Source organism: Rhopilema esculentum, chromosome 21 (assembly GCF_057945365.1).
Source record: "Rhopilema esculentum isolate cy_ngs chromosome 21, ASM5794536v1, whole genome shotgun sequence".
Taxonomy (NCBI): Eukaryota; Metazoa; Cnidaria; class Scyphozoa; order Rhizostomeae; family Rhizostomatidae; genus Rhopilema; species Rhopilema esculentum.
The window spans coordinates 6,702,982-6,728,043 of record NC_142835.1 but is presented as its reverse complement, the minus strand read 5'-3'; the positions used below and the strand labels follow the sequence as shown (position 1 = coordinate 6,728,043).

General features: G+C 37.1%; 2 protein-coding genes across 6 annotated transcripts in view; both read right to left on the bottom strand.

Annotated features, from left to right (window-relative positions):
* Positions 1-4,507: 4,507 nt before the first annotated feature.
* LOC135684268 (uncharacterized) lies at positions 4,508-13,041 on the bottom strand. Its single transcript, XM_065199745.2, has 2 exons — positions 10,367-13,041; positions 4,508-8,134 (listed from the first exon to the last, which is right to left on the bottom strand). The coding sequence occupies exon 2, from the start codon at positions 8,084-8,086 to the stop codon at positions 6,185-6,187; it is 1,902 nt and encodes a 633-aa protein (XP_065055817.2). The 5' UTR covers positions 8,087-8,134; positions 10,367-13,041; the 3' UTR covers positions 4,508-6,184.
* Positions 13,042-13,164: 123 nt separating this feature from the next.
* The window catches only part of LOC135684267 (GTPase-activating protein CdGAPr), a 46,871-nt gene continuing 34,973 nt past the window's right edge, over positions 13,165-25,062 (bottom strand). For all 5 annotated transcript variants that reach the window (XM_065199742.2, XM_065199741.2, XM_065199739.2 and 2 more), the window contains 10 exons: positions 22,965-23,058; positions 21,990-22,045; positions 21,544-21,646; positions 20,634-20,729; positions 20,213-20,261; positions 19,809-19,891; positions 18,781-18,888; positions 17,089-17,261; positions 16,674-16,817; positions 13,165-15,963 (listed from right to left, as the gene is read on the bottom strand). In XM_065199742.2, coding sequence (XP_065055814.2) covers positions 14,390-15,963; positions 16,674-16,817; positions 17,089-17,261; positions 18,781-18,888; positions 19,809-19,891; positions 20,213-20,261; positions 20,634-20,729; positions 21,544-21,646; positions 21,990-22,045; positions 22,965-23,058 — 2,480 coding nt within the window. In that variant the 3' untranslated portion in view covers positions 13,165-14,389. The remainder of the gene's footprint in view (positions 15,964-16,673; positions 16,818-17,088; positions 17,262-18,780; positions 18,889-19,808; positions 19,892-20,212; positions 20,262-20,633; positions 20,730-21,543; positions 21,647-21,989; positions 22,046-22,964; positions 23,059-25,062) is intronic.

Sequence of the window (25,062 nt, the reverse complement as noted above, 5' to 3'; positions counted from 1 at the left end):
GGTAAGCTAGCGTATAAGATCCCAAGTTTGCCTAAACAAGGAAAATGTTTTCGAAAAGAATAGAAAGGGTATAAAATATTAGCTAGGCCAATTGGCATTAAATCGCGCTGATTTTTAGCGATAAAAATCAATTTGCAAACACGTGTAGTGCTTCTCAATAGTTTAAATTTTGCAGGTGCCATTTCTAGAAGGCAGGGTGACCTAGCTGTTGTAATATGATTTGCTGTCTTAAATTTTAATTTGATCTACGAATGATAATGATACAAGGTGGACGATAAAGAGCACGAGGTTTCCATTATGAATGTTGAATTGATGTGACGAAAAAGAAAAAACCAGTAGTTTTTGTTAGGATACAACTTGAACCCCGAATAGCATTACATTCCTCACAATCAATGACAATTTTTTTTTGTTTAAGTTCACAAATTCATAAGAAAGCTCTCCAAAAACATAAATATTCAAAAGAATCGGAGAGATCAATCTCCAGAAGTCGATGGGAAATCAAGAAACTTAACTTCCTTATAGGGACCAACGTTTGAAACTTTCTTTAAAATAAAGAGGATACCATAATCAGCATTAAATGCAGAAAAGCCAGAAAGATAGGAATGAGAAAAACACACATCTGGAGCTTAGGAACTGATAACATGGAGCGGGCTGGCCTTGTAACCGACAAGAAACTATTTTGGTGCAATCCCAGTAACAATAGCATGTTCTGTGTTTAGCATTTGGATTTCATGGAGAACAGGCTAGCCCGGTTAGTCGGGATGTCGTCTTCTGCCTGTTAGGCTAGCTTGGCAAAGCGGACTGAAATTGAAAGTTACAAACAGTACAAAGCAGTGATATCGTATGAACTGAGGTAACAAGGATGTAAAAAACCCAAACTGTTGAATCAAATCCCCCATAGCTGAAAACCGTTTCTTCGTGAGCTCTGCACCATGTTCAAGATCAATTTACCTGCCGAAATTTCTACCACCAATCTTCAGGTCGGGCTGGTGCTCCTCACGTAAGCGTTCAAAAGTGTCAGCCCGGATAGCCAGGCAAGCCCTGGCCACCTAGTCCTAAATATTCCCGGCAGGCTCAGTCAGTTTATCAAACGTATTACATGTGAGTTCCGAAAAACTCTGAGAAAGGGTGGTCTGTAAACTAGAATTCTGGGACATAGAATCTTGAAAATAGAATTGCTTTTTTAATCAGTCAGAGAGAACACAAAAGGGCAGGAATTATATTAAAGTACAACAAATTGAGCATCTAGTCTTGTATGTTGTTCTAATCCTAGATAAGAAATTTAAGTCTTTGTTTAAAAACCCTTTACTGCTAGCATGTACTCATTGCAGGGACACAACTTTTTCATGTCTTCATAAAAGCATCTAACACAATGTTGTGAAGTAAGCAATATGTTGCAGTTATAGTTTTACAGCTGAGATGTCTGATTTTGTTAATATATACTAAGAACCATAAGGGATTGTTGTAAAAATAAATTTTAGTGAACTCTGCTTTTTAACTTGCCTAGACATAAGTTTAAGAAAAGGGATGGTTCTAACATGAATTGGTATAAAAAATTCCTGCCTCAAGCTTGAATAATCTCAGTGAAAAGAGTTTCACAATTTTGGCAAAGTCACAGAATAGGGTACATTTTACATAACCCAGAATCAGAGATAGGGGTCCAGTTTCTACTTTCATGAACACACACGATATACATTGCAGCAACTGACTGTGCCCGCCGGGTAAATATTTCTATAATGATAATGCTTGTTTACTTTGACAGTCAAAAAGGCTACGATTGCCAAGCGTGACATGTCTATTGATGTTTGTCAAATGAATGAATTGTAGCTTTGACTGAAAAGTACAGCTTTTCGAGAAATTTTCGATCCCTCTTTAAAAAAGGAAGAAATCCACTGTAACTGATCCTTTTGCTGATGCAAAAAATGCAAGGGTTAACGTATACATTTCGCAGTGTTGTTCTCCTAGATACGCAGGTGCTAAATACTGAATTAAAATTCTCCATTTCATCAAGCACTCATTTTAAATCACGACTTAGCTTCACAGTTAGCTCGAAGTGCTATTTCTCTCATCTAAATATCAAGATTGACTTGAGAGCATGTTTTGCGTCAATCGATGTAATAATTTTTGTATAATAAACTGATAAACGATATGCATTTAACAAAGAAGTTGCTCAGTCTTCGTTTTTTACCTACTGCGAAAAGTTCTCTAAAAAGTTCCTAAATACTGCACGAAATTCCTCGCTTTAATCATTTCATTTGTTATTCATTTTCATCGCTTTCGTTGACTCTTTTTATTAGGGACCTTTATATAAATGAAGCTTTGTTCATTGATATGATCATTGATATGATATGATCCAAATTTCATGAGTCGTTCGTTGCCTTATGATCGTATTAGGCCTAATACTCGTAATTGCCACTAAGACCCGTTTACACTACAGACAGAAGAACACTACAGACCCTTGGTTCCGTTCTTGTTTGGGCACGATACCACTTTTTTCATCGCGTTTACACTGGAGCAGAAAGGAACGGAGCCAAATTTGACCCCATTTACATTTAAGTAAAGAGAACGGAACTTTTAGGTTAGGCATGCGCAGTGGCACGGCAAAGACGACTGACTTTTTCAGAACGCCCCGCCCCCAACCCTAGATTAAGTCCCGTTTTCCATCGTTTTCAACCGTAACCAAAAGTTCCGTTCCTGACCGTTGCACTAGAGTAAACAAGCATGATTTGGAAACGGAACCAGAGAGATTTGCATTTTAGCAAAAACCAAAGAAGAACGGACCCGTACCCAAACTAGCACGGAACCAAGATGCCTGCCTAGTGTAAACGCAAGGCCTATCGTCGCTTTTTCGGCATGAAACCAAGGAGTTCCGTTCTTTTTTCTGTGGTGTAAACGGGGTCTAAGTACCCTCCTGTTCCATACACAAAAAACGTGTACAGCTTTACCTACGTAGCGTCGAGCGTTTTATGACAGACCAGTAAAAAAACAATTTTCATAATGAGTAGAGTAAGTTTCATTATGAGTAAGGGATTTTAGAATGAAATTCCGAAACCATAGAGATCTTTCCAGGCTCATTGAGAGGTGAGGAAGGGAGGCAATTGCCCTTGGGCCAAAGAGCAAAGAGGGGCCCAGCGTGGCTCTCGGTGGCCATGGATCTTTCAACATGCAACATGCATGGATTCCAAATAGCAGTACTGCATGCTGTGAATTTTGCCCAAAATAATGATTGGGATACAAAAGGGAGTAGCAAAAATAATTCATTGAACATTGCCAAAACAATAAAGTTTCTTCTTTTAAAGGCAAAAGAGAAAAATACCATTACCATCTTCAGGCGAACTGCCGTGCCCGAAACTCATTTTGCCTTCGCTACGAAGCTCTTCGCACATTTTCATGTCGTTAATAACAAGCCAATAATTTAAATGATTAATGTACAACGATAACATATCTTACTTGCAAAAATTTTCGTATGCAGCTTCTGGCCATACTAATTTGCGACATTTTCTCTTTACTGATTGTAACAGCCCAAACACTTGTAGAGCAGACAAATTTTATCTAGGCCATATCTTCACAACGCTCTCCAAGAATCCAAGTATAAGCTCTCCAGGGAAATGAACTCCCGCTCGAAAAGAAGTATTATCCCCGTTAGCATTATAATTAATAGAAATCCCCAACCATCTTTTCTCAGAACAAGCTAGCTTTTCTCAAAAGAATAGAGAAAGCATTGGCATTCACTGACAGTTCTTTCTAACGATTTATTTGTCTACGAAGTTTCATGGGATAAAAGAAAATAATGATATCAAACGTTAAAACAAAATTCAAATGTTTGCAACGACAAATCTTTGAACTGGTTGTACTCGGAATAAAATCACAACTTGAATGAAGCAAAAATATTTGGGTATGATCCCTACTAAATCCTCTAAACGTCTTACATCCGCCACGTCCATGTCCATAGAAAACAAAATAAAAAAGTAGGTATCCCGTACTCCCCAAGAAACTGAACATCGTGCAAATTCTGGCGTTCAAAACAGTCGAAAAAGAAAGAACGGAAACATTTGCTACCATGCTTTCTTAAAGTTCTTTCTACTTTAAAAATGTAGAGAAATCATATCTATGATTAGATTTATTTTTGACATGTAAGTTGAATTTTACAGTAAAATTCCCACTGAAATTAACCAAAGAAGACATTTTGCAAAGTATTCAGCTTTTTCCATATCAATGCCTACTTGCAATGTGATGATATCGTTAGATCTGTTTGGTGGGTTCCTCTGCGTAGCCTGAACTCATCTTCAAAATGGTAGCACTATGCATTGAAAAGTTTTTGGTCTTTAACTCAGGTGCCACTCCATTGAAAATAAAATAAATAAATGTTATCTTCTTGTGTTTATAGTCAGTATTGTTTTCACTGAACACTCAAAAACAAGAAAAATGAAATTTGCATTCATGTTATATTGGCAAATACACCTAGCAGGCTTCTGTAGAGATGATAAATTAAAGACTGTTTATTGCTGTTGAAGTAGCCTAGTATCATGAAACTGGCTTGTACAGTTTTTCGGAAACTCTCAACAAGCAATGCCTCAGCGATGAAAATTTCAAAAATTATGATCAAAAAAATTTTGATTCTTGCTTTTTGAGAGTCCAATGAAAACAGTTTTTCATTGATAGAGTCATCTACTCCAACCGTAAACTGGTTACCTTCTAAATAGGCAAGCACTAATACTTCTCTGAAAATACTGAAAATACTTTGATCTGATACATGCACCTTTTGAAGCTTGTATTAGTGAGAATCGAATTTTACCATATTTTTAGATAAAAGATGCTTTGACTGGTGAAAGCTAACTCATGAATTATGAGACAAATCTGCATTAAAAGTCAGCGATCGTAGAAACTGACAGTTAACTCTATTACTAAAATAGCCATCAGCACATTTTGTTTTTTATATCTACAAAGATAGTTTGGCGTTCTGTTGACGAAAAGAGAAAAAAATGCATGTTTGGAATTATTAAGGGCGGTTTAGGGTGTTGAAACCTCAAACTTTAAAAACAATACTTTTGGATGAAAAATAATACAGTACACTTCGGTTAATTGGGAATTCCAGGGGCATAAAAAGCCTGCCCCTTTTAGCGGAAGAAGGTTATAAAAATATCCCACCAAGCGAGAGATTTGCAAATCATGAATCGGAGGAGACACCAAATGTACTCTAGTTCACAACTAACGCAGGAATTTAGATGGAATTTATTTTTGCAAATCGGTACTAGAATGATTTACCAGGCTTATTACTAATTGAACTATGTTGTTCGATCATAGGAAGCGAGAAATTGGTCGAAAAACTTTCACTAGCGAGTAGCTAACGAATACGTATTCTTCGCATAGAAGTGTGAGGGATATTTTCAAGGTATAGTTTTAAAAAAGATTTAACTTTAACACAAAGTTATCATTCGCAAAACATGTTATTAAATGAATAATCACAACACTACAAACAATAAAGCTAAAGCAGTTGAAAAAACTAAATAGAAGATGCGTAAGCAATATTTTTACATAATGGTACTAGACGATTTGAAATTTGATGCAGAAGATGGCACAAGAGTTTGGTTCTTTCCTTAAAATCGTTAATGGTCTTGTCCTAGCTTACTTTTGCTTGTTGCTTCCTGAATTCAATGCACAAGTACACAGCTAGGTCTTCCAGAAACAACATTGTTAAAGAATGTATGAGTACAAAGATACTTGGAGAAACGCTGGATTAGCCCAAAAGATTTGATAAACACACAACGAACCACCCGATGGAGACGTGGAACGCCCGACAATCGAGATATCCCAACTAATTATTGGACATAAGTTAATTAGTTAATAATTAGTTCATTCTTGGCTTCTTCTTTTTGGCTTGGCTTTTTCCATTCAATGGAAAGCCATTTGACCGAATGACATCACTGAAGCTTCTCTCATCGAGCTTTCAAGTTATCATACCTAACTTTCTCTCCCAAACCTTTGAAATTAATGTCTACGGGGCAAATTAAGAACAAACAAGGTCACTCATAAATCAAAACTACCAAACTTTGCGTTGGCTCAAATCTTGTACCATTCTGTGACAAAAGTGGGTGCTTACATGAAGTATGATGTGTGAGTTTAAAATTTCTACTCTGATGCGAACAACCAGCATTGTTATTATAAAGGTTAAGATTGGTCGTAGCTACATTAAACGCGACTCTAGGTACCCCACTGGGTCCCTTATCAACATATCGATTTTTAATGATAGCTCGTGACAATCCTCTATCTTCAGATTTTCGAACATATTCACATTAGGAACAAAAAAGTCAAAGCATTCTCGTTTCCATAAGCATCTCCTGAGAGCCACAACGAGGTCAATAAAGCGCTTACCAAGCTTCACTGTCGTCCACTCGATTGGTGCACGGTATTTCACATTTGCCCAGAACAAAATGGTGGCAAAATGGCAAGGAAGAATTGCGTCTGGGCTCGACAGTTCAGTTTCTCTCAAGCACTGTAATACGAGCAAAAGACGTATTTTGTTTCCTGTTTCGTCGGTCAACTGCAGCAGAGTCCTGCGTGATTTTAAGAATGTTACATGCCACGAGTGCAGCTCCTTTCCAATAGTTTTTGAAGTTAAATGAACGCCCTTTCTCGCAACTTGTTGTTTGACAATAGCATTTGGCCATTCGCGCCCTTTCTTAAACACTGCGTCAATTGGAAATGCATCGATGTCAATGGCTAAAACCATACTTACCTCGTAACGAATATCACTTTCCGGGAATTTAACTGAAATTCTAATCTCTTTCTCGGAAATGTTTTCAAAAAGAACGCGCGAATTATGTGGCAGGGTCATACCGTCAATTGCGTTGGTCTTGACCGTGGCATTCACAATGTGGGTAAAAACAATCATAAGTTTACAAGGGGACAGCTTCCTTTTGCCCGTTATAGGATCAGTGATAGCAAAAATTTCAAGACTTTGATTATCTCCAGTAAGAAATATGTCGGCCAAATTACAACTTGTCGGTTGAAATTGAACGTCAATGTCTGTTCCTGAAATTTCGGGAACCATGTAAAATTCAAACGAATGGTCACCGATAGTCTCGTAGTTTCCGTTAGCTTCAGTTTTCTTGATTCTAAATGGGAGTATGTTGGCAGGAATAGTTTCAATTATCGCATTAACGATGTCACGCAGCTTATTAAAGATAAAATGGAAATTGTTGTTCCTTTCCCTGCCTTCTTTGTCGCTGACTTGCCGGACGAGTTTTGAGACGTCGGCCAACTGTTCGTCGGCATATCTCGGTGACTTGATGGCATCGTAGGCCTCAATTCGGCTTTGCCTAGACATAAACATAAGAGAGCCAGTGCTCGAAACGAGAGAATAAGCATCAGAAAACTCAGTACCTATGCTTGGGGTTCTTTGGTGTGATCCGGGCTTAAGGAGCGCCATGTCCCCCACCTTTGACGAATCAAGGCTGTTCCAGTTCAGTTTAAGAGATGAAAGTGTCGTAATAGATGCTTTTCTTGATAACATAGCATCACTTTTTGAAGTATCGTGGATTCCAGTATTGATGTCAACCACCCTTGGTGAAATCATTGTAACGTCAAATTCGCGAATGGTACCGCTGCGATGACTCTTCGCCGACCAATGCTCGTCACTACCAAAATCGTGAAACTGATGGCATGCAGAACGAGACGAGTATAGAATTTCTCCGCTTGAATCCAGATCATCATTGTCCTCATCTATGCTGTCTGATAAGTGGATATTTTGTATTTCCCTTTGCAGTCGATTGTCGAGGCTTTTCAAGCTACGTAGCGCGTCCTTGTTAGCTATATTCGGTTGATATGGACGGATGCCTTCGATTGGCTTTGTATTTCTGAAGATTACGCCACGAAATTGTGACTGAGGGTCTAAGTTCCATAGGCCCATTGAGAAATTCTTACCCTTGTCTTGTTGATTGAATCGATCGTCAACAGTAACAACACCACTCCATGAAGACGGCAAAAGCAGCTTAGTCTTTTCCCTGAACTTGTCATTAACCTCTTTGCTAGCTGCCTTTTTCTCAATATTATAACTGTTTTTACGGCTAAACTTTGATTGAAACATTGTTCGATGGTGAACTTGCTAAACATCACTCAAAGGCCTTAATGATATCTGCAAGAGAGATAAAAATCAATAAAAAATCGTCATTAAGGCGAAGTGGAAAGTAGCTTCAGAAATCACAACTCAATAGTACAGCAAAAATATGCAAGAAATACCGGAAAAGTATCTTTCTCATCATTCCTAATTCTAAGAACTTGGTTGAATAAATTTCTAATAATTATCTTTAATTTCTCAACCTTGTGGTTAGTTAGAGACCTTTCATCATTAGTTAAATATCATCCATCCACAAAGTTGCGGTCTTTGCAGAGCAGCGTTGGACTACTTCTTTTTCAATATTAATAAAACTTTAAGTTCGGGATTAGAATTTGCAGCTTTTCACTTGCTGCGTTACATTCTACTAGACCACGCATAATCCAATAACTTTAAGCTTCCAGTGTGATCGTAGTTTGAATAAAAACATAAGTTCAAAGAAATATGACAACTTAGATTATTCTACCTGGTTGCTTTCTGACTGTTTTGAGATGGATGTGGTAAAGCAGCAGATTTTCAAGATTATACTTTTATATCAACCATTTATTCGATTAGCCTCACAATGGTTTGAACACAGTATTCCTCAAGGCTCCAACTCGGGCCAGTTCTGTTTACATTTTCATTGAGGATGCAATATTTCATTAATTATGATGCATCAATAGGATGTTGCTATTTAAGAAATGACATTCTTTGAAATACGAGTGAAAAGCATGACTCGTACTATTACCATAAGCTTTTACCCCATTTCTTTTATACCATTTAGACGCATCTTATATCATAAAAATAAGACAACTCACGCTTGTCACCTGGCTTTTTGCTGACATGCCGCAAAGTTTTCAGCCTGTTGCAAATTTACCGAACATATAGCACCAGAAAGAATTTTATTTCATATATAGAGTACAAAACATGCTGTCTTCCCACAGATATTATGAGCACCGACGAAGCTCTTGGCCGGTACCTCTTTATTCTATCTTGTTATGAAATTTTTGTTTTTCAGAAGAAATGTTTGCCGATAAACACGTTTACTCAAACTTGATAACAGCTTTAAATGACAGTTTTAACATTTAAGAAAATCGAATTTGATTATCATCTGATACACTGATTGTCTGTCTCATTATGTGTAATTGAATGACCCAGGGGGTTACTCAAATATATTTTAGACAGGGGTGCTCAGGCTGTAGTACAAACCATCAACCCAAAAAAATAATTTGTAGCATAAAAATTGATTCAAAATATATTTTTACTCGCCATGCACAAGAAAATTTGCAATTTTTCTTTATTTTAAAATAAATTTCCTGAATTTGAGAGCAAAAAAATTCTTAATTTCATCAGCCTAAAAAATTAATTTAAGCAAATGACTGACCCAAAAATAGCTTTTGATCAAATTTTTGACCCAAAAAAGTAACCAGAACACCCCAATTCTAAAAATATGCGATTACAAACTTCCCTTGGGTTAGATATGAGTATCAATCAGCCTTTTCACTTTATAGCTGCCAACCTAAAACGAGGCAGTTTTACAATAATAGGGGCCTAATAGATATTACTGAAATAATCTTGGAATAATCCTGAACTTCTTCGATTCTAACACTTTTGCACATTTTTCGTTTTTTTTAATCAATTCAAACTTTGTCTTGGTGATGGTTTTGTGTTCGTAAATCAAGGCTAACCAATTGCAAATGGCGAGATTTGTCATTGTTGTTTTTGTTGAATTGGAAAAGAAAAGTTTTCCATTATTATTTAAGCTGATTCACAAAACTTGCCGTTCGCGGCCTAAATTGCTTCTATTACACCGGGCTTCGCCATCGTGAAGCTTCATCTCTTGAATGCAGAAACCTCTTTACAAGAATATACCATATCTGCCTCAAAAGTTAAAGCTCAAGTTTTACTTCGCTATAACTAACTCACATCACATTGACAATTTGTTACTCGCTCAATTTCAGAGATTTAGGCAGATTTGAACTGCGGCCTCTGGACAGGCTATGTCATGTTATGCAAGTTGGAAAGATGACGTACATTGGAGTGGACTCCAAAGTCAAAACATATTAAATTATGAAACATTGATAATCTTGACAATCTTACTTGTTGACCCCCTGATACATAATTGATATGATATTTGCGTATGAAAGGGGTTGAAAAAAATTCGTAGATCGGTAAAAAATTTATGCATCAAAAATGATGATAACAAAATGCACGCCGCAGTTATCAGAATTTAAGGCAATGCAATGTAGATGAGCTATATCAACAAAGTCATACCCTGCGATAAAAAAATCCATAGCACCCATCTGAAACTTTTGATTGTTGAGTTTTGTTGCTAGATAAACCAAGGTCTCCAAGTACTGCCAGCTCGGTTGATAAGTGATATATCACCGCAAAAGGCCTTGAAATGCAAGAGTGGTTTGCACCTATGTAGATCTGAACAAATCAGCAAGACAGGACAATATACAGCGCACATAAAGGTCTTCTTGTGGCATTTACACTGCATTGGCCAGTGTTCCTAAATGCTTACAACTGCATACCATAAAATGTTTATGTTATAAACAGCAAGACCAGAACAGGTTGGCAGTTTAAAGCATTCCGCTAATTTCATCAATTATTCACTGTCTTAAACAAATTCATCTCGAGTGAATAGGTTTGCTTCCTCGAGAACAAGAAGCTATGAAATGTTTGCAAATTAACAAGCGTTTGCCTTCATAGGCGACCAAGTAAATTCCGTCATTCATAAGAGCTGTTTACACATTGCTTTAGGACAGTTGTGATCCCATGCAGGTGACTTTCTTTCAGATTAGCAAGGGAGAACACCTTGGCCTAATTTCATTGTTTCTAACGTAAAATGAATATGGAGGATTCAAAATTGAATTGCTAATTACTTCATAAATGCTCAAAACAAATTGCAAGGAAACACAATACTAATAAAGACAATAGCCAGGTAGGATGATGGATCTGTCAACCAACATCTTTGCAGCAATACAAATAGAGATCAAGAAGATCTAAACAAACGGGCCCAGAGCGAAAAAAACAAGTAAATTGAAATCTAAACGACCATCTGTGAACTTCAAATTATAACGTCAAAGCCCATCACTTCTTAAGGGCATTGAAAGGCTAACTTTGACACGTTAGATTTGCTCGCCGAAATAGGCCAGTTTTGTAAAGCATCGCTTTTACTCTACTCAACTTACATCACTCCTACTTTGTTTATTACCCACTGAACTCAATGTCAATGCCGTCAATAAAGTAGTCTTCGTAACAGTGTCATAACGAAGGAGGAAAGCACTTCGGTATGCTCTGTGTGTGTTTCTAAGGTTGCTGATAATGGCGAATACCGGATGAAAGCACTTAGAACGCGTATTGAAAGCATCTAGCGTGTATTCGCAATGTTGCCTAAGTCATGTGAATTGGTGAAGTCGAAACTCGCTATGTAAGTCACACCATATACTCGTTAGTCAAAGTTGTGTGTCGCATTTAGAACACAATCACGAACAAAAATCGGGTTTTAGTCCAACAATCATGAGCAAAATAATTTGTAAAAACATCGTCTATGTAAAATTAAGCGTGAACAGAAAGCTAGGTCAGACCTTGACTTTAATTCTCTAGAGTCGATGCGTAAAACATTGAATTTGTGAGTCATGTTTTGTATATTTTCAAAAGCAGCCAGAGTTTTGTTTGTTATTAAAGTAAAATTTTCCACGTTCCAATATTTATTTTTTAACTAAGTTAGTCTCCTTAAAGACTGTTATAGAACTCCCCATGGAGCGGACAGACATAAAGCGGACAGACATAAAGCGGACAGACATAAAGCGGACACGCTGTAAAAAGGAAACCTTTTCTTAGAATCGAAAAATAAATTCCTCTGAAATTACTTTCTCTAAATCTGACATCATCAGTTAACTTTGAAACAACTTATGAAATAAATTTATCAACATTTGACAACGTCACGCAGAGTTTAAAGCCTTCGTGTTTACATAATAGAGACAACGATGCATTGATATTTTCCTAGAAAACGGTTTACACAAATATCCTTTATAATTAAGTGGCTTTTTATTGTTCCAATCGTATTCCCAGGTAATCCAAGAGTAGCCCAAAACACCTATTACTTGCTTAGATTTCTTTTCTTTTGCTAAAATATTGATACTTGCAGAAATCTCTTTAAAGAGGAGACTTTCGTGATGGGGGTAAAATGATGCTATTTGCATTAAATAGATCGTAACGGCACACAAATTTATCTTCTGACTCCATATAATAGCTTCACTAGTCGAAATCTCAATTTTTAGGAGGAAAAGATTGGCCGTGACAAATGTTCGTCTTATTCAAAATTAGTGAACGAAATTTTTTCAAGACGAATTTTTTGTGGTCAATGTAAATGTTTAAGAAATCCGACACTATCGTACCTTGAGTGTCGCTAAATTCGAAGGCATTTTACTTACACCTATAGACGTTAAAGTGCTTCAAAGTTCCAAATACTAGAATGCATGCTTCTATTATGTATTTGATGTCATTTCTATTTAAAATGATCTTTATTATCAAACTACGTCTGAAGTTTTGGCATTAACAAAGGGGCAGCTCCCTCTTTGATTAGTTTCCTTATTTGTTCGGGAGACGAAACCTTCAGCATTTTGTTTTGAAACAATACCGTCTTAAACCAATCAGTGTTGCAGGGTCATAGCACATGCGCATTAATAACAATTTTCGCAAGCTGTTATGCCTGGGACCACACAACTTCCCGCCATGGCTTCTAGTGATAATGCGCATGTGCAATGACCCTGAAACGGGGGTTAGTGCATGTCTGGAAGACGGGCGTGGTTCTTCTCCCGAACAATTATTGAGAGAGCTCCTCCTTCAAGAAATCCCAGCATACAAATCCTCCTTGAAGTTTTTTCACTTTCTTCTTATCTTTTAAGTAGTCTGGAATTCTGTTATTGGTACCTTGTAGTTATTTCAATGGCAGTTTGTATCTAGTGGACTTATGAAATTGAAGTAAACAGGACATATCCGGTGTACTTTATAATTCCAGCAAGATGTCAACCAAGGTCATCTTTCAAAGATGGCTTCACATAAAAACGTAATATAATGTCTTTCAGATTACTCTTTGTATAATTTAATAACATCTTTATTTTACATTGATAAATCTTATAATTTTACAACTATTGAAAATCAACATTCAAATTAACACAGAAATCTAAATTAACAATCTTTTGCAATGATGATAAAACTTTCAATTCTGATTGTACAATTTGAGAATTCGACGGTTTTCCAAAACCTAGAACAATGAACTATAAGAAAGCAACTCAAAAAAGGAATTGATTTCGAAAGTGTTGGTACCAAGACGTCCTGCCTTGAAATTATTTTTGTCAAACCTACATAATCTCTCTCCCTTCACAGTGTCAAAAACTCTCAAGCAACCCCGAAAATAATAACAATTATAAACAGTTATACAATCTATTGAAAATAATAATCGGCCCTTGGTATTCAAAATTGCATCCCTGTTATTTGTGCCGCAGTGTTAAATAACTAATGAAGCAACGCTTACTCATTCACTTAAGATTTTGTCACGATTTTCAAGTAAAATGAGGCGTATGCCTGAAAAGCTCAAAAGGACTTTATGGTGACGTTTTTTTTCTGGCAAAACTGCAATTTGTAACAAAGAATCCGAAAAAAATGCTTTCGGGAAAAAAACAGCGATAACATCTGCACAATTTCATTCATTCAGCAAATTCTGCTATCTCGAAAGAACGAAAGGGTACGGCCCAATAAAAGATTGTGCAGCAGATACCTGAAATCAGATACAAGATAACCACACGTCGGCATTTCAAAGCCTTACTGTTCTCAAAGGTATACCGGAAACTTGGTAGCAACTAAAAGTGGTCCAGATCACAATTCATTACTGCTCTGGCCATTTGATTGCTTCATGCGGTAATTAACTTTAGGGCTGGCGATTTGATTGGTCAAAATCATGAATGATTATAAGGCTGGCGATTTGATTGGTCCAAATCATGAATGACTATTAGACGGGCGATTTGATTGGTAAATATGCTTTAAAGATTCAAAAGTGATGCAGGAATACCTGTAGCCAGTCTATCTCAATAAGACATTTATAGAGCCCAGATTTGAAAACATGAATGTGATTAATGTGTTAATAATATGAATATAACAACTCATTATCGGATTTATGACTTCAGGCTTTGCGACATCTTCATGGGTCGAGTCTCCGTTGACGTAATTTGAAAAGCTGGTGAATATGATCAGTAGTTAAACTTTCGATTAGAAGTTTTCTTTCATTTTTCACTCTAATACTAACAAATTATCGTAAATGGATGGTCGATTCTTCGTTTTGCGGTGGTCAACAATGTCACAAGACGAGTCAATCTGGGGCAGCGGATGGTTGTCATAGCTTGAAAAAGGCCTGCTCACCCATTGTTTTCTCGCAATATTTCCCTTTTCACTTCGTTCGTTGTCGTTTCCAGTTGAAACGGGCTTCGATATATTCGGCGTTTGATCCGAAACTGACGTCAGCGATCGTTGCATTACAGGAACCCAGTCAATGGCAATAACACCGTCAACAGCAGCACAGTCCGGCACTCCCCCGTCTGAGAGACAAGAGGCACGTTTGTTGATGATGGGGGTAACATCAGGAATATCGGCAGATTGAGATCGTTTTTCTGTATTACCCGGTACATTATAAGCAAAGCGGCCGTGCAGCTGTAGTTCTCGGCCCCCTCTAATCAAAATTGAGTCACGAATTTCTGATGCCTGTCGCCGCCGAGGCGAGATGCTGTCTGTCGATTGGACGCTGCTTGATGAAAAGCATCGAACTTTTTCTATAGGTAAAGAATTTTCTGACCTTGTCTTGCTATCTTGATCGTCCACACTCGCAGCACTTGAGCATATCCTCGCAATCTCGTCGTATCTTTCAATCCACACTGAGTTTCGTATTGACTTCTCATCAACGGGTGAACTGTGCGCACTGATGTCCTTTCGCGCGTTAGCGCAACTTACAACAAGAAGGTCTAGCTCAGCTAGATTCTTCTCGCTAATATCTAATTCATTTTTACGATCCGATTCATTCTTTTTTACCGTGTTCGATTTATTGGGCTTTTTCTCCGCATTGTCTTCAATTCGACTTAGCCTAGCGTCCTCAATACTGACGTCATTAATTACTTCCAAAGTTGGTTTAAACTCGTCACTGGTATGTTTATCAGAGTTCAACTCTGTGCTCTCACCACTATGAGTGTTAATACTATGGCTAGCCGATTTCGATTTTCCTTGCCCTTTAGCCCTGGCAGCCTTTGCCGACTGCCTTAGATCAATTTCTGGAGCTGTACTCGTCCTTTCGAGCTGGCTCATACCCCCTACATAGCTTACAAAACTCGAAGTCCGAATTCCAAGCGGCGATGATATTTCCATTTTCTTCTTTCGTCCTTTTTTCCCCTGCGTTGGACGCGCGTTTCCTTCACTCGGTCCCAACTCGCGCAAATTGAAACTGCTTTGCGATCGGGGGGTTCCAAGACCAGAGCTGTCTCCAACATCATAACTAACTCTCCTTTTAAAAGATGAAAGAGACATTGCTTTCTTCTCATCACCATACATATCCAGGTCATTACCAATGCTTTTATTTCTGGAAAACAAACCTTTCCAGCTGCGCTTCTTCGACGCGATTTCTGATAAATTCTCCTTGTTCGTTCTCGAATCAATTTGAAGCAAATCAACCGAACTCCGGCGCATTACTCCACTGCCATTAACCTTGTTCCGCGCCTGTGCTTCTTCTAAGGAAAGAAGGCTTGGACCCGGTGATATTGGGATAGAGGCTGGTATTGTCGGATTCGAAGGAGGCCTCGATTTTCGGCGTGGTTTCTCAGCTACAAAAAATGTATAGAAATTGAGTGTTGGGAAAATAACACAAAATAAAAACGAAACAAAAGCAAAATGCCTCAACAATTCTTTACAAATAAATAGCACTTGGATCCGTTACCTTTTCTTAGCGAATTCAAATAGGGTTTAATCTAAATTAATTCTCCATAATATAGGGTGAGAAATTTTAGGGGTCCGGATCTTTCAAATCTTTTTAAGCAATAAGCAGATCTCGAACAAGCACTAGAAAAAATTCGTCTGAGCTTGACCCAGTTTAGAAAGAGTTTTGATACACTTCATTAATTGTTTACATGCATCCTCCTCACACCGTAAATAATTATTCTATTCACTGTTAAGAGGTTCATTGTCGTGCAGAGGGTTCCTGTCAGACGATAAATATATTTAACTACGAACGAACATTGTTTTGAGACCAGGCACGAAGCCAAGGGCAGGAACGGGGGGGGGGGGGGGCGTTTCCCGCCCAACTAGAAATGTTTGCCCCTCTGTGCCCGTCCAAATACTTAGAAAATTGCGTAATCCTACATCACTGTCGAAAAAAGTCGGTCTCAACAAAGTCTGTACATCTGTGAAAGTTCTTTTTGAAAGAGAAACTGGATCCTACACTGTAGACTCTAGGCGATTCAAGGACCTTTGGCATTGATTGTAAAGTATTATCATAGCTTAAGTAATGCGTGAAGGGAATTGGCAAGAATCATACCTGAGTCTAAGTTTGGCTCTGATTCACAGATTCGGTTATTTTCTTTTAATCTCGCTCTTGCTTCTGTCAATGATATCAGCTTTGGTGGCCCTATCCCTATTTTTTCTAAGTTTGCACGATCAAGGACAATGTCTTTGGAGTATCCTATAAAAGAGAAACAAAAAAAACAAATTAGCATCAAATTAATGCAAAAAGAAAATACATTAACGAACATGAGTTAAAAGAAACTGGAGTTGATGATAGCACTTAATAAAACAAAATAGTTTATGTGAACTAACAAAAACATTACAGGCAATGTTTAAAAATGCATGATTGACAAAACGTAAGGGTATGCCTGGTGCTGAATACTTCACGAGACAAATTGTTATAGAGAAAAAAGATAAATGGACGCAACGGAAAATAAATCCCAGGTTACCATTTTCAGCAACTGGAATGGTGACGTCATCTGCTTCTGGGTAGAAGGCGATGGCTGCCGATGCCAAATTTTTGTCAAAGAAGATTCCAACATTCTTAAGCAAATATTCCACTATTATTGCTTGATGTCGTATATCTAACAAAGCAGCTCCAGCCTGCTCGTTGACGTTGGGCCTACAAAGACGACAAACTTTCACAAATATTCTACTTTTACAAACAAAACACTCGTAGTTTAAGGTTTGTTAAAATTATTCCACTACGAGAAGAACTGAACGTGGCAGCTGTTTTACTTCAAAATTGGTCTTTTCGTAAAAACACCCCTCTGTTAGTTCTAAAATTCTGCAGCCAATCTTTCTAAAGCTACCATATCTTTAAAAAATTTAGCTGAACAGATGCAAAAAGCGGCCGTTTAATGTTTTGTTTCTTTTCAAATCAAATATCGCCAAAGTACACCAAAACAGATCATTTTTGCTGCAGGAGATCCTGAAAAGTTGTTCAGTGCTTAAATTATTTTGATCTTGATAGTTTTACATGCTGTGTAGGGCGGACTTGACATATATGCTCAGGTAAAATAATATGCAGAAATACACCCGCGCTTTAATTTAAGAAGTAGATCAGCGTTTTTTTTAAGAAATGAAGCTCAAATCCTTATATGTGCTCGTAGTTGCATTGAATCTTTTTTATCTTGAAAAAAAATCCACTAGCAAAAACCATAACGAACATGTCTCCAGACTAATCAGAAGTTGGGAAAATGAGAGTCGTGTTTTTAAAGATAAACCAATTTGAATTGCACATGTAGAGAAAATCTGTAAGTCATGATTTAAATCAAGAAAGCTTTCATGGGGCTTGTGAAAACCTGATTCAAAGGTGCTTGCCAAGCACTGTTCAAGATTATTAATTCAATATCAAAGGAATCTCGAAATCGCCAAATAAAGCTTTGGGGATGCCTTATATGGTGCTGTGCATCGTAAAACCAGTTCTGTCCATTTGCAGCCCTAGAGGGGCATAATAGTTGAAACGTGCAAGGTTGCTCAAACATTGGTGACTAGCTTGCAAGAATACTTTCACTGATTTGTGCCTTGTTGAGTCTGTTAAAATATAACCCTTCGGATATTTCACTAGTTTAATATTATTTGCATCGACTATACGTTCGATAAATTTCAGCTGATTTTTCGAAATAGAGAAACATATAAAGTAATTTGCTTAATTTGGTAAATAATAAACGGCCAACTATCAATAGATTCGTAATATCATGAAAATTCATTCGATCAAAAGTGTCTCTTTTCATCACAAAGCCGATCTAGAATTAGAATATCTAGCGTGCCCATAAAAAACATAAAAAAAATCATTCAAACCGAATGCACCAGAATAGCAAATAATGCAAACCACAGGGATGGGCATAACCAACTATTTTCAACGTTACGTTTAATTCCAAAAAGCAGGGACGCCGGAGATAGGGGCACAGGGAGTCACCCGCCCCTGTTGCTTTTTGATAGGACGGGCAAGGGGGCCAAAGTACCCTTTTCATAAAAATACCCTTGACATCGGCTTTTTGTAATTTACAAAGAGATTCCTGTGAAATTCTGACTATAGGGCCTTATTTATGACAACATTTCTCAAAACTTTCAAAAAAATTTCTTACGTCAAAAGTTAGCCAAGTTTTAATTCGAAAATTTCATTATAAAATTCATACCTTAGCAAGTTCGGCGCCCAGACAATGGCTAGATTCTTTTCGTTCATATTGGTGTGACTGGACTGAGAAGCGCATTTCTCAAGGTGGCGGAGTAGATATTCTAGTGATCTGAAATTAGAAGAAAATCTGATAACTATTCTTGCTTCACAGGGAAAGTGGCAAATGCTAAAGACAGGGAAGAGTGGAGACAGGGAAGAGTGGAGACAGGGAAGAGTGGAGACAGGGAAGAGTGGAGACAGGGAAGAGTGAAGACAGGGAAGGGTGGAGACAGGGAAGAGTGGAGACAGGGAAGAGTGGAGACAGGGAAGAGTGGAGACAGGGAGGAGTGGAGACAGGGAAGAGTGGAGACAGGGAAGAGTGGAGACAGGGAGGAGTGGAGACAGGGAAGGGTGGAGACAGGGAAGAGTGGAGACAGGGAAGAGTGGAGACAGGGAAGAGTGGAGACAGGGAAGAGTGGAGACAGGGAAGAGTGGAGACAGGGAAGAGTGGAGACAGGGAAGAGTGGAGACAGGGAAGAGTGGAGACAGGGAAGAGTGGAGACAGGGAAGAGTGGAGACAGGAAAGAGTGGAGACAGGAAAGAGTGGAGACAAGAAATATTTTTCGTTACCGTTCTGGTTTCAATAAACCAACTGATTTCCAACACTTCTTTTAACAAATATAAGAGATCTCTTACCGACAAAGTATAAGCTAATAAAAGGTATAGCTTGCAGGATAATTTAGAAGCATAATTTAGAAAACAGTTTTTAAAAACGACAAAACGGTCGGGAGGGAAGGAAGCAAGAGGTGGCAGGTTGCTCTGTCATTTATATCCAGCAGATTCGACTATCAAAACATTGAATTTAAGAAAAAAACCAACAGGGCTTTCACTTTAACGAGCCCAAACACCAGCCCACCGTCTGTGTCCTGAATTGCTTTTATCTCTATGAAAATTTCTACTGTAACCCATGAAGATAAAAGCTATGTGTTACACAGGCACAGAAAGTGCTAAAAAGAAATAAAGGATTGGATGTCGTGAGAGATCAGCTACCTGTAATGTGGAGGAGGAAGCCGTTGAATGGCATGATGGAATGCCACTGTACGATCCATGTCATCGTCTTTTCGAATTGCGGCCTAGCAAGAAACGGTGGTAATTCAAAGTAAAACATAAAGCAAAATTTGCTTAATCTTTAAAAAAATTGTTCTCAAAATAGATGCACTTTAGTAATAGGATACTGAGGAAAGGATTTTACGAGAGTTAAATTTTCTTTAACCTTACATTTTTATTTGACCCTGGTGATCTTTCATGATAATTTTCTTCGTAAGGTATCTTGCACTGCACACAAAGAAAGAGCGCAGCACAAAAAGATAATAGTATTAAAATCTAGCTTTAAGGTCTTTACATTGAATTGAAGATTCTGAAAAAAATACAAAAAAGCATGAAAATAAACCTACCATAAATTTGTCATAGAGCTCGTAGGTTAGCAGAGGATTTGGCAGCTCTCTAAAATATAAATCATCATCATCATAATTCAACATGATAAAAAGAAATAACAAAAAAAAAAGTGAAAATGGCGAGGAAAGGAGAAAGAAAACAAGCAAAATATGACAAAGTTACTATGAACTACAACTGAGGTTTAGAAATCAATGCTATTAAACAAATTAGATTGTAATATTATTTGCATAAACGAAATAATTTATTGGGAATGAGAATCAATAGGGCAGCACAGGGATAACACCTGAAGGAGAAAAAATAGTGATGTAAAGACCTATCTGACTGTTTACTTGAGTTTGTCTCGCTGAGAGCCGCAGATTGGAAAAATCAGAATATAAGTCGTGGTTTTTTGAAAAAAAATGTGCTTGGCACAAAGCTCACCTGAAATAGGTCTTCAGCAAAGAGGAAATACAGTGAATATCATGGAGGTATCTGCTTTCAGACAGGTCTGGTGGCTCTTCATTATCAAATGCAAGTCTAGAGTGAATATTATATGCAACTAACAAATAAAATAAACAACTGGGAATCAGAGTAACTGGGGATGATAGCCCTTATTAGGACTTTTAATTGCACTACTAGTTACAGTATCTCTGTTTTTATACGTGATTCATTTCAACTTTTCGTAACAACGGCGTCCCATACATGAATCAAATTTGTCAAAAACAAATACCAGTTTCGTCTAAAATACAGTGAAATACGAATAATTTGATTGATGTAAAAAATTCAGAGTTCAATCTTCAAACAGTATTTGCGGCAAACAAATTAGCAGTATTCGTTAATGAAAATATGAGCAAAAAATTGAACTTATGGCCCTTATTTTGAAAAAATATTTGCAGATATAGAATCAGTGAAGTTTACTGTCTAAGAAAAAGAATTTTTCAAAATTTTGGTTTTTTATGTCAGTGGCACTTTCAAGTTCAATCTTTAAACAGTATTTGCGGCAAATAAATTAGGAAAATTCGTTAATACTTTTGACACCTGTTGTTAACAAATACATAGATTAAGCCTTGAATGCAACAAAAAACTGTGAGAAAACAGATCCCGGAAGCAGAAAGAAGGCTCTACGAATAAATTCTTCTACATCAGAAGAAAATTTAGAAAGAAAAATTTCACGTTTCAACAGGATAAACATAGAATGCGTCATCTTTGCAAACTAAACAGTTAAATACATAGCTGCTTTACAAAGCAAATAACACAAATGAAAAACATTTTCTTTCAAACAATTGGAAAGCTGATCAATTTAAAATAAAGTTTTGAAGCATTTTCTAGGGCTTTGATTATTATTTCATACCTTAGACGCTGCATATTTGATGTGATGCCTGACAGTCTGTAAATGCCATCGACAATGCCACTTTCCTCAATGACAGCGCAACACATTTCAAGCACAAGTGGTACTGTGAAGAATAGACGCACCAATCAAGAGTTGAGGTTTTGGCAAGCACACAATGACAAAACAAGATATCAGCATGAAGACAAAAGTGGCTTGAGTTTGGATTTGTTAAACAACAACCAAATGCATACAAGGCACTTCATTATCAAGAATTTATCTTGCAAAGCCTCTCCAATCGAAGAAAACATACGAATTCTCATTCTTTTGGGCAAATAGAGCCTGTTACTGCCTATTAGTGTCGGTTCTTCAGACTATTTCTTACGTGACATCCAATTTTATAAGTGCATCAATGTACACATTTGGCAAGTCTTTAAAAAAATATAACATATTCTGGTCAAATAGCTTACTCTCTCTTCCTGTGCTAGCTAGATGCTCTCCAAGGTCACACCCAAAGGTGCGCTCTCTGCAAAGAAGAAAATATAATAAATAAAATCATCAATGGAAAGTTACAAAATGAAAGCATTAACGCAGGTACCATGTCAAGCGAACAAAAATTGGTACAATAAAGTAACGACTTTGAACCCCATTGATTACCATGTCAAGTTTCTAATGATAGCATTAAACGTGAAATTCATAGTTGCGACTTAAGAATTGTCTTGTTCTGGACACCAAAACTGTCAAAAACCTCTGACTATACGTCATCGAGCAGTCTTTTAAATATCTTTTAATGGATAATGGGAACATCTGTTGCTAAAAACTAGAGACAGAGTATGAGCAACAAAGGTACGTGGTGCCAGAAGAAGGCATAAAATAAACAATTATAAAAGGTTCAAAATCAAGAAAAGTACTCAATGCAAAAGATGCTAGCTGCAGTCGAAAGATCGAAAAAAATTGCAATGAAATCTTAATTTGCGTTTCTCGAAATCAATAGTTTGTGCAGACCGTGAAAGGTAGATATGCTTCTGTTCACACAACAAAAAACCCCCTGCGATAAATATAATAACGACGAAATTAAAAAACTTACTTCATTTATGAAGATTATGCTTTCGTGGCTTATTAGGGTTTCAGCATATTAGATTTTAAAATTTTATATTAGTGATGTAGGATGTTTGAAACGAAGCAGTATCGAAACAAGCTGGTCAACTGAAAGTCATATTTAATAAGTCAGATCACTTAGGAATTTATTCAAAGGATCTACAGAAAGAAACAAAATAATGGAAATAGTAATATATACCAACCGGAAACAAGCTTTGCTATGAGTTACAGAATTACTAAAAGAAATTGGCGTATGCTTATAGCACAGGCAAATAACCTATCACCTTTACGTAGCTTTTTAGTCCAGCTAAGGCTAAAGTAGCTGATATGATAGTAAAATTTCCCACCTTAAGATTCCTGTCTGCATGAGTTCGTCTTTGCTTGGTCTTGACCGAAAGAAGTACCGCAGAAAAGATATGAATTTTCCCCGTCGTTTACTAACTGCAGAAAGAAATTAAAACCGATTCAAAAAATGAAGGTTAAGCTGTTGTATTGGCACACTCTGCTTTCAGTGAGGTGTTGAAAGCTTCCAAATACACTGGAGAAAGCTTTTCAGACTAGTATCTAGATTGAATTCATCATATGGAATGATCTTAGAACGTTATTAGCTGTTTTGGCAACTTCCATCTTGTTATCGCAGTAACAATTACAAATTGTTTTTTTCATGTGCTGTCCAACATATTAAGTCTGGTCAATGTTTCACCTGTTTCATGTTTTGTAAAATCGATTGAATAATGCGAGTTTTTAGGACAAGAATTCGGAAATAGTTTTATCTGGTGCAAGCAGTGTCCTAAAAACTACATCCGGATAAAAACGCTGTTGTTATGCATGGTTTCAGTAGGGCCTGATTCAAAATGGCAGCTATGAGAAGAAAGCACCTTAGAAGGAGAGCTGCAATAAAAGCTTCCTAGAAATACGAGTTTGCATGAAAGATACGAAGTCTAGAGAAAACCTGCGCGAAAATATCAATAGTTTATCAAAAGAAACAAATAACGGAAAAAATAAACGTAAATAAACGGAAAACCAGGGTGATTATTCGATTTGAAAAAGTCACAAAATGCTGCACTTATAATTAGTTGGCGAGATTAAGTTGTCGAATTGAAAAAGTGACTTATAATGAAATCAAATGATCGACTCGTTGATTGGTTGATGATTGATTGATTATAATTATATGATTGATTGACTGACTGATTGGTTGATTAACGTGATGATAATGATTATTGGTGATGCCTCACGACCTATAACTGATTTTAACGATTATTATCAGCCTAGTTTATCAACACAATATCATCGCTCTGAGAAAGCTGCAAATACTGCAATGTAACCCTCGGAGTAACTGCAATAACTGCAATAAAGCGTTGAATATTACGCGAATACCTCCAGCGAAATATTATGCTACAAGGAAGCAGTTATGGTATCCTTGGTCAAAGACAAAACTGCAACGTCACAAACACCAATTCCAGAGACAATCTTACCAGCACAAGTTGGAAATATAAACAAAGATGCAACTGTGGCACTACAAAGCATAATCAATTAACAAAATTGAACTCATACATGCCTGAAATTCACCAAAAAACAACTTGCAAACTAAAGTGCGTGTAGCTAAGTCATCTACAAAACATGCTCATACGACTGGCAGCTAAGAGCTGGCTTTGCGCTAATTGCACGCGGCTATTTACTATTGCATATAGATCCTCACAGCAGCAACTCAATTTGCTTTCGGACAATATTTCTTATACTCACAATAACGCTGTTATAATGGTAGCTCCGAACAATTTGTAAACCGTAGCAAGACAATACTTAGGCATTACTCCCTGTTGATAATTCAGCTAGTCGCATGATCTGAGCACAAAAAGTTTATTATCTAGAGGCCCTGTTAATAAAATGTCCTGAGAAAAACATCGCAAGGGAAGGTCCTGGAAGTTGAATAAACATCTGAATCAATCCAGGCGTTTTCACCATGGAGCCTAGAGGTGCATGCAAATACACAGTGTTATGGGAAACAGAAGGGACTTTACAATCGGAGCAAGTACTCCAACTTCATCACATCTGCGCTTGTTTAGAAGAAAGCAAGCTAAAGAAATGAAGCTATTGTAGCAAAGAAAAGATAAACACAGCTTAGATTGCTTTTATTGCTAGACGTATAAAAAATACCAACAGTTGAAATTATGCTGAGACGAAAATGAAAGCTATGTAGCTTGGAATGCGATGCTGCATTTTCATAAGTCAAATACAAACATAGAGAAAAGAGATTCGAACACACTTTTACCTTATAAAATAACCTCTTTTGGAAAGAATACCCAAAATTAGTTTTAGATAAGTTTATATCTAATTGAAAAGGTTGTTCTCTGTCAATTCATATATACAATACTCTTCTAATTTTTTATTTACGTATTGTACAAGAGGAATAAAAAAGGCCAAAGCCTTGTCTTCATTTTAATCATC

Bases quoted from the DNA above. Each gene is read 5' to 3' on its own strand.
- LOC135684268 (XM_065199745.2), bottom strand. From the start codon at position 8,086: ATGTTTCAATCAAAGTTTAGCCGTAAAAACAGTTATAATATTGAGAAA.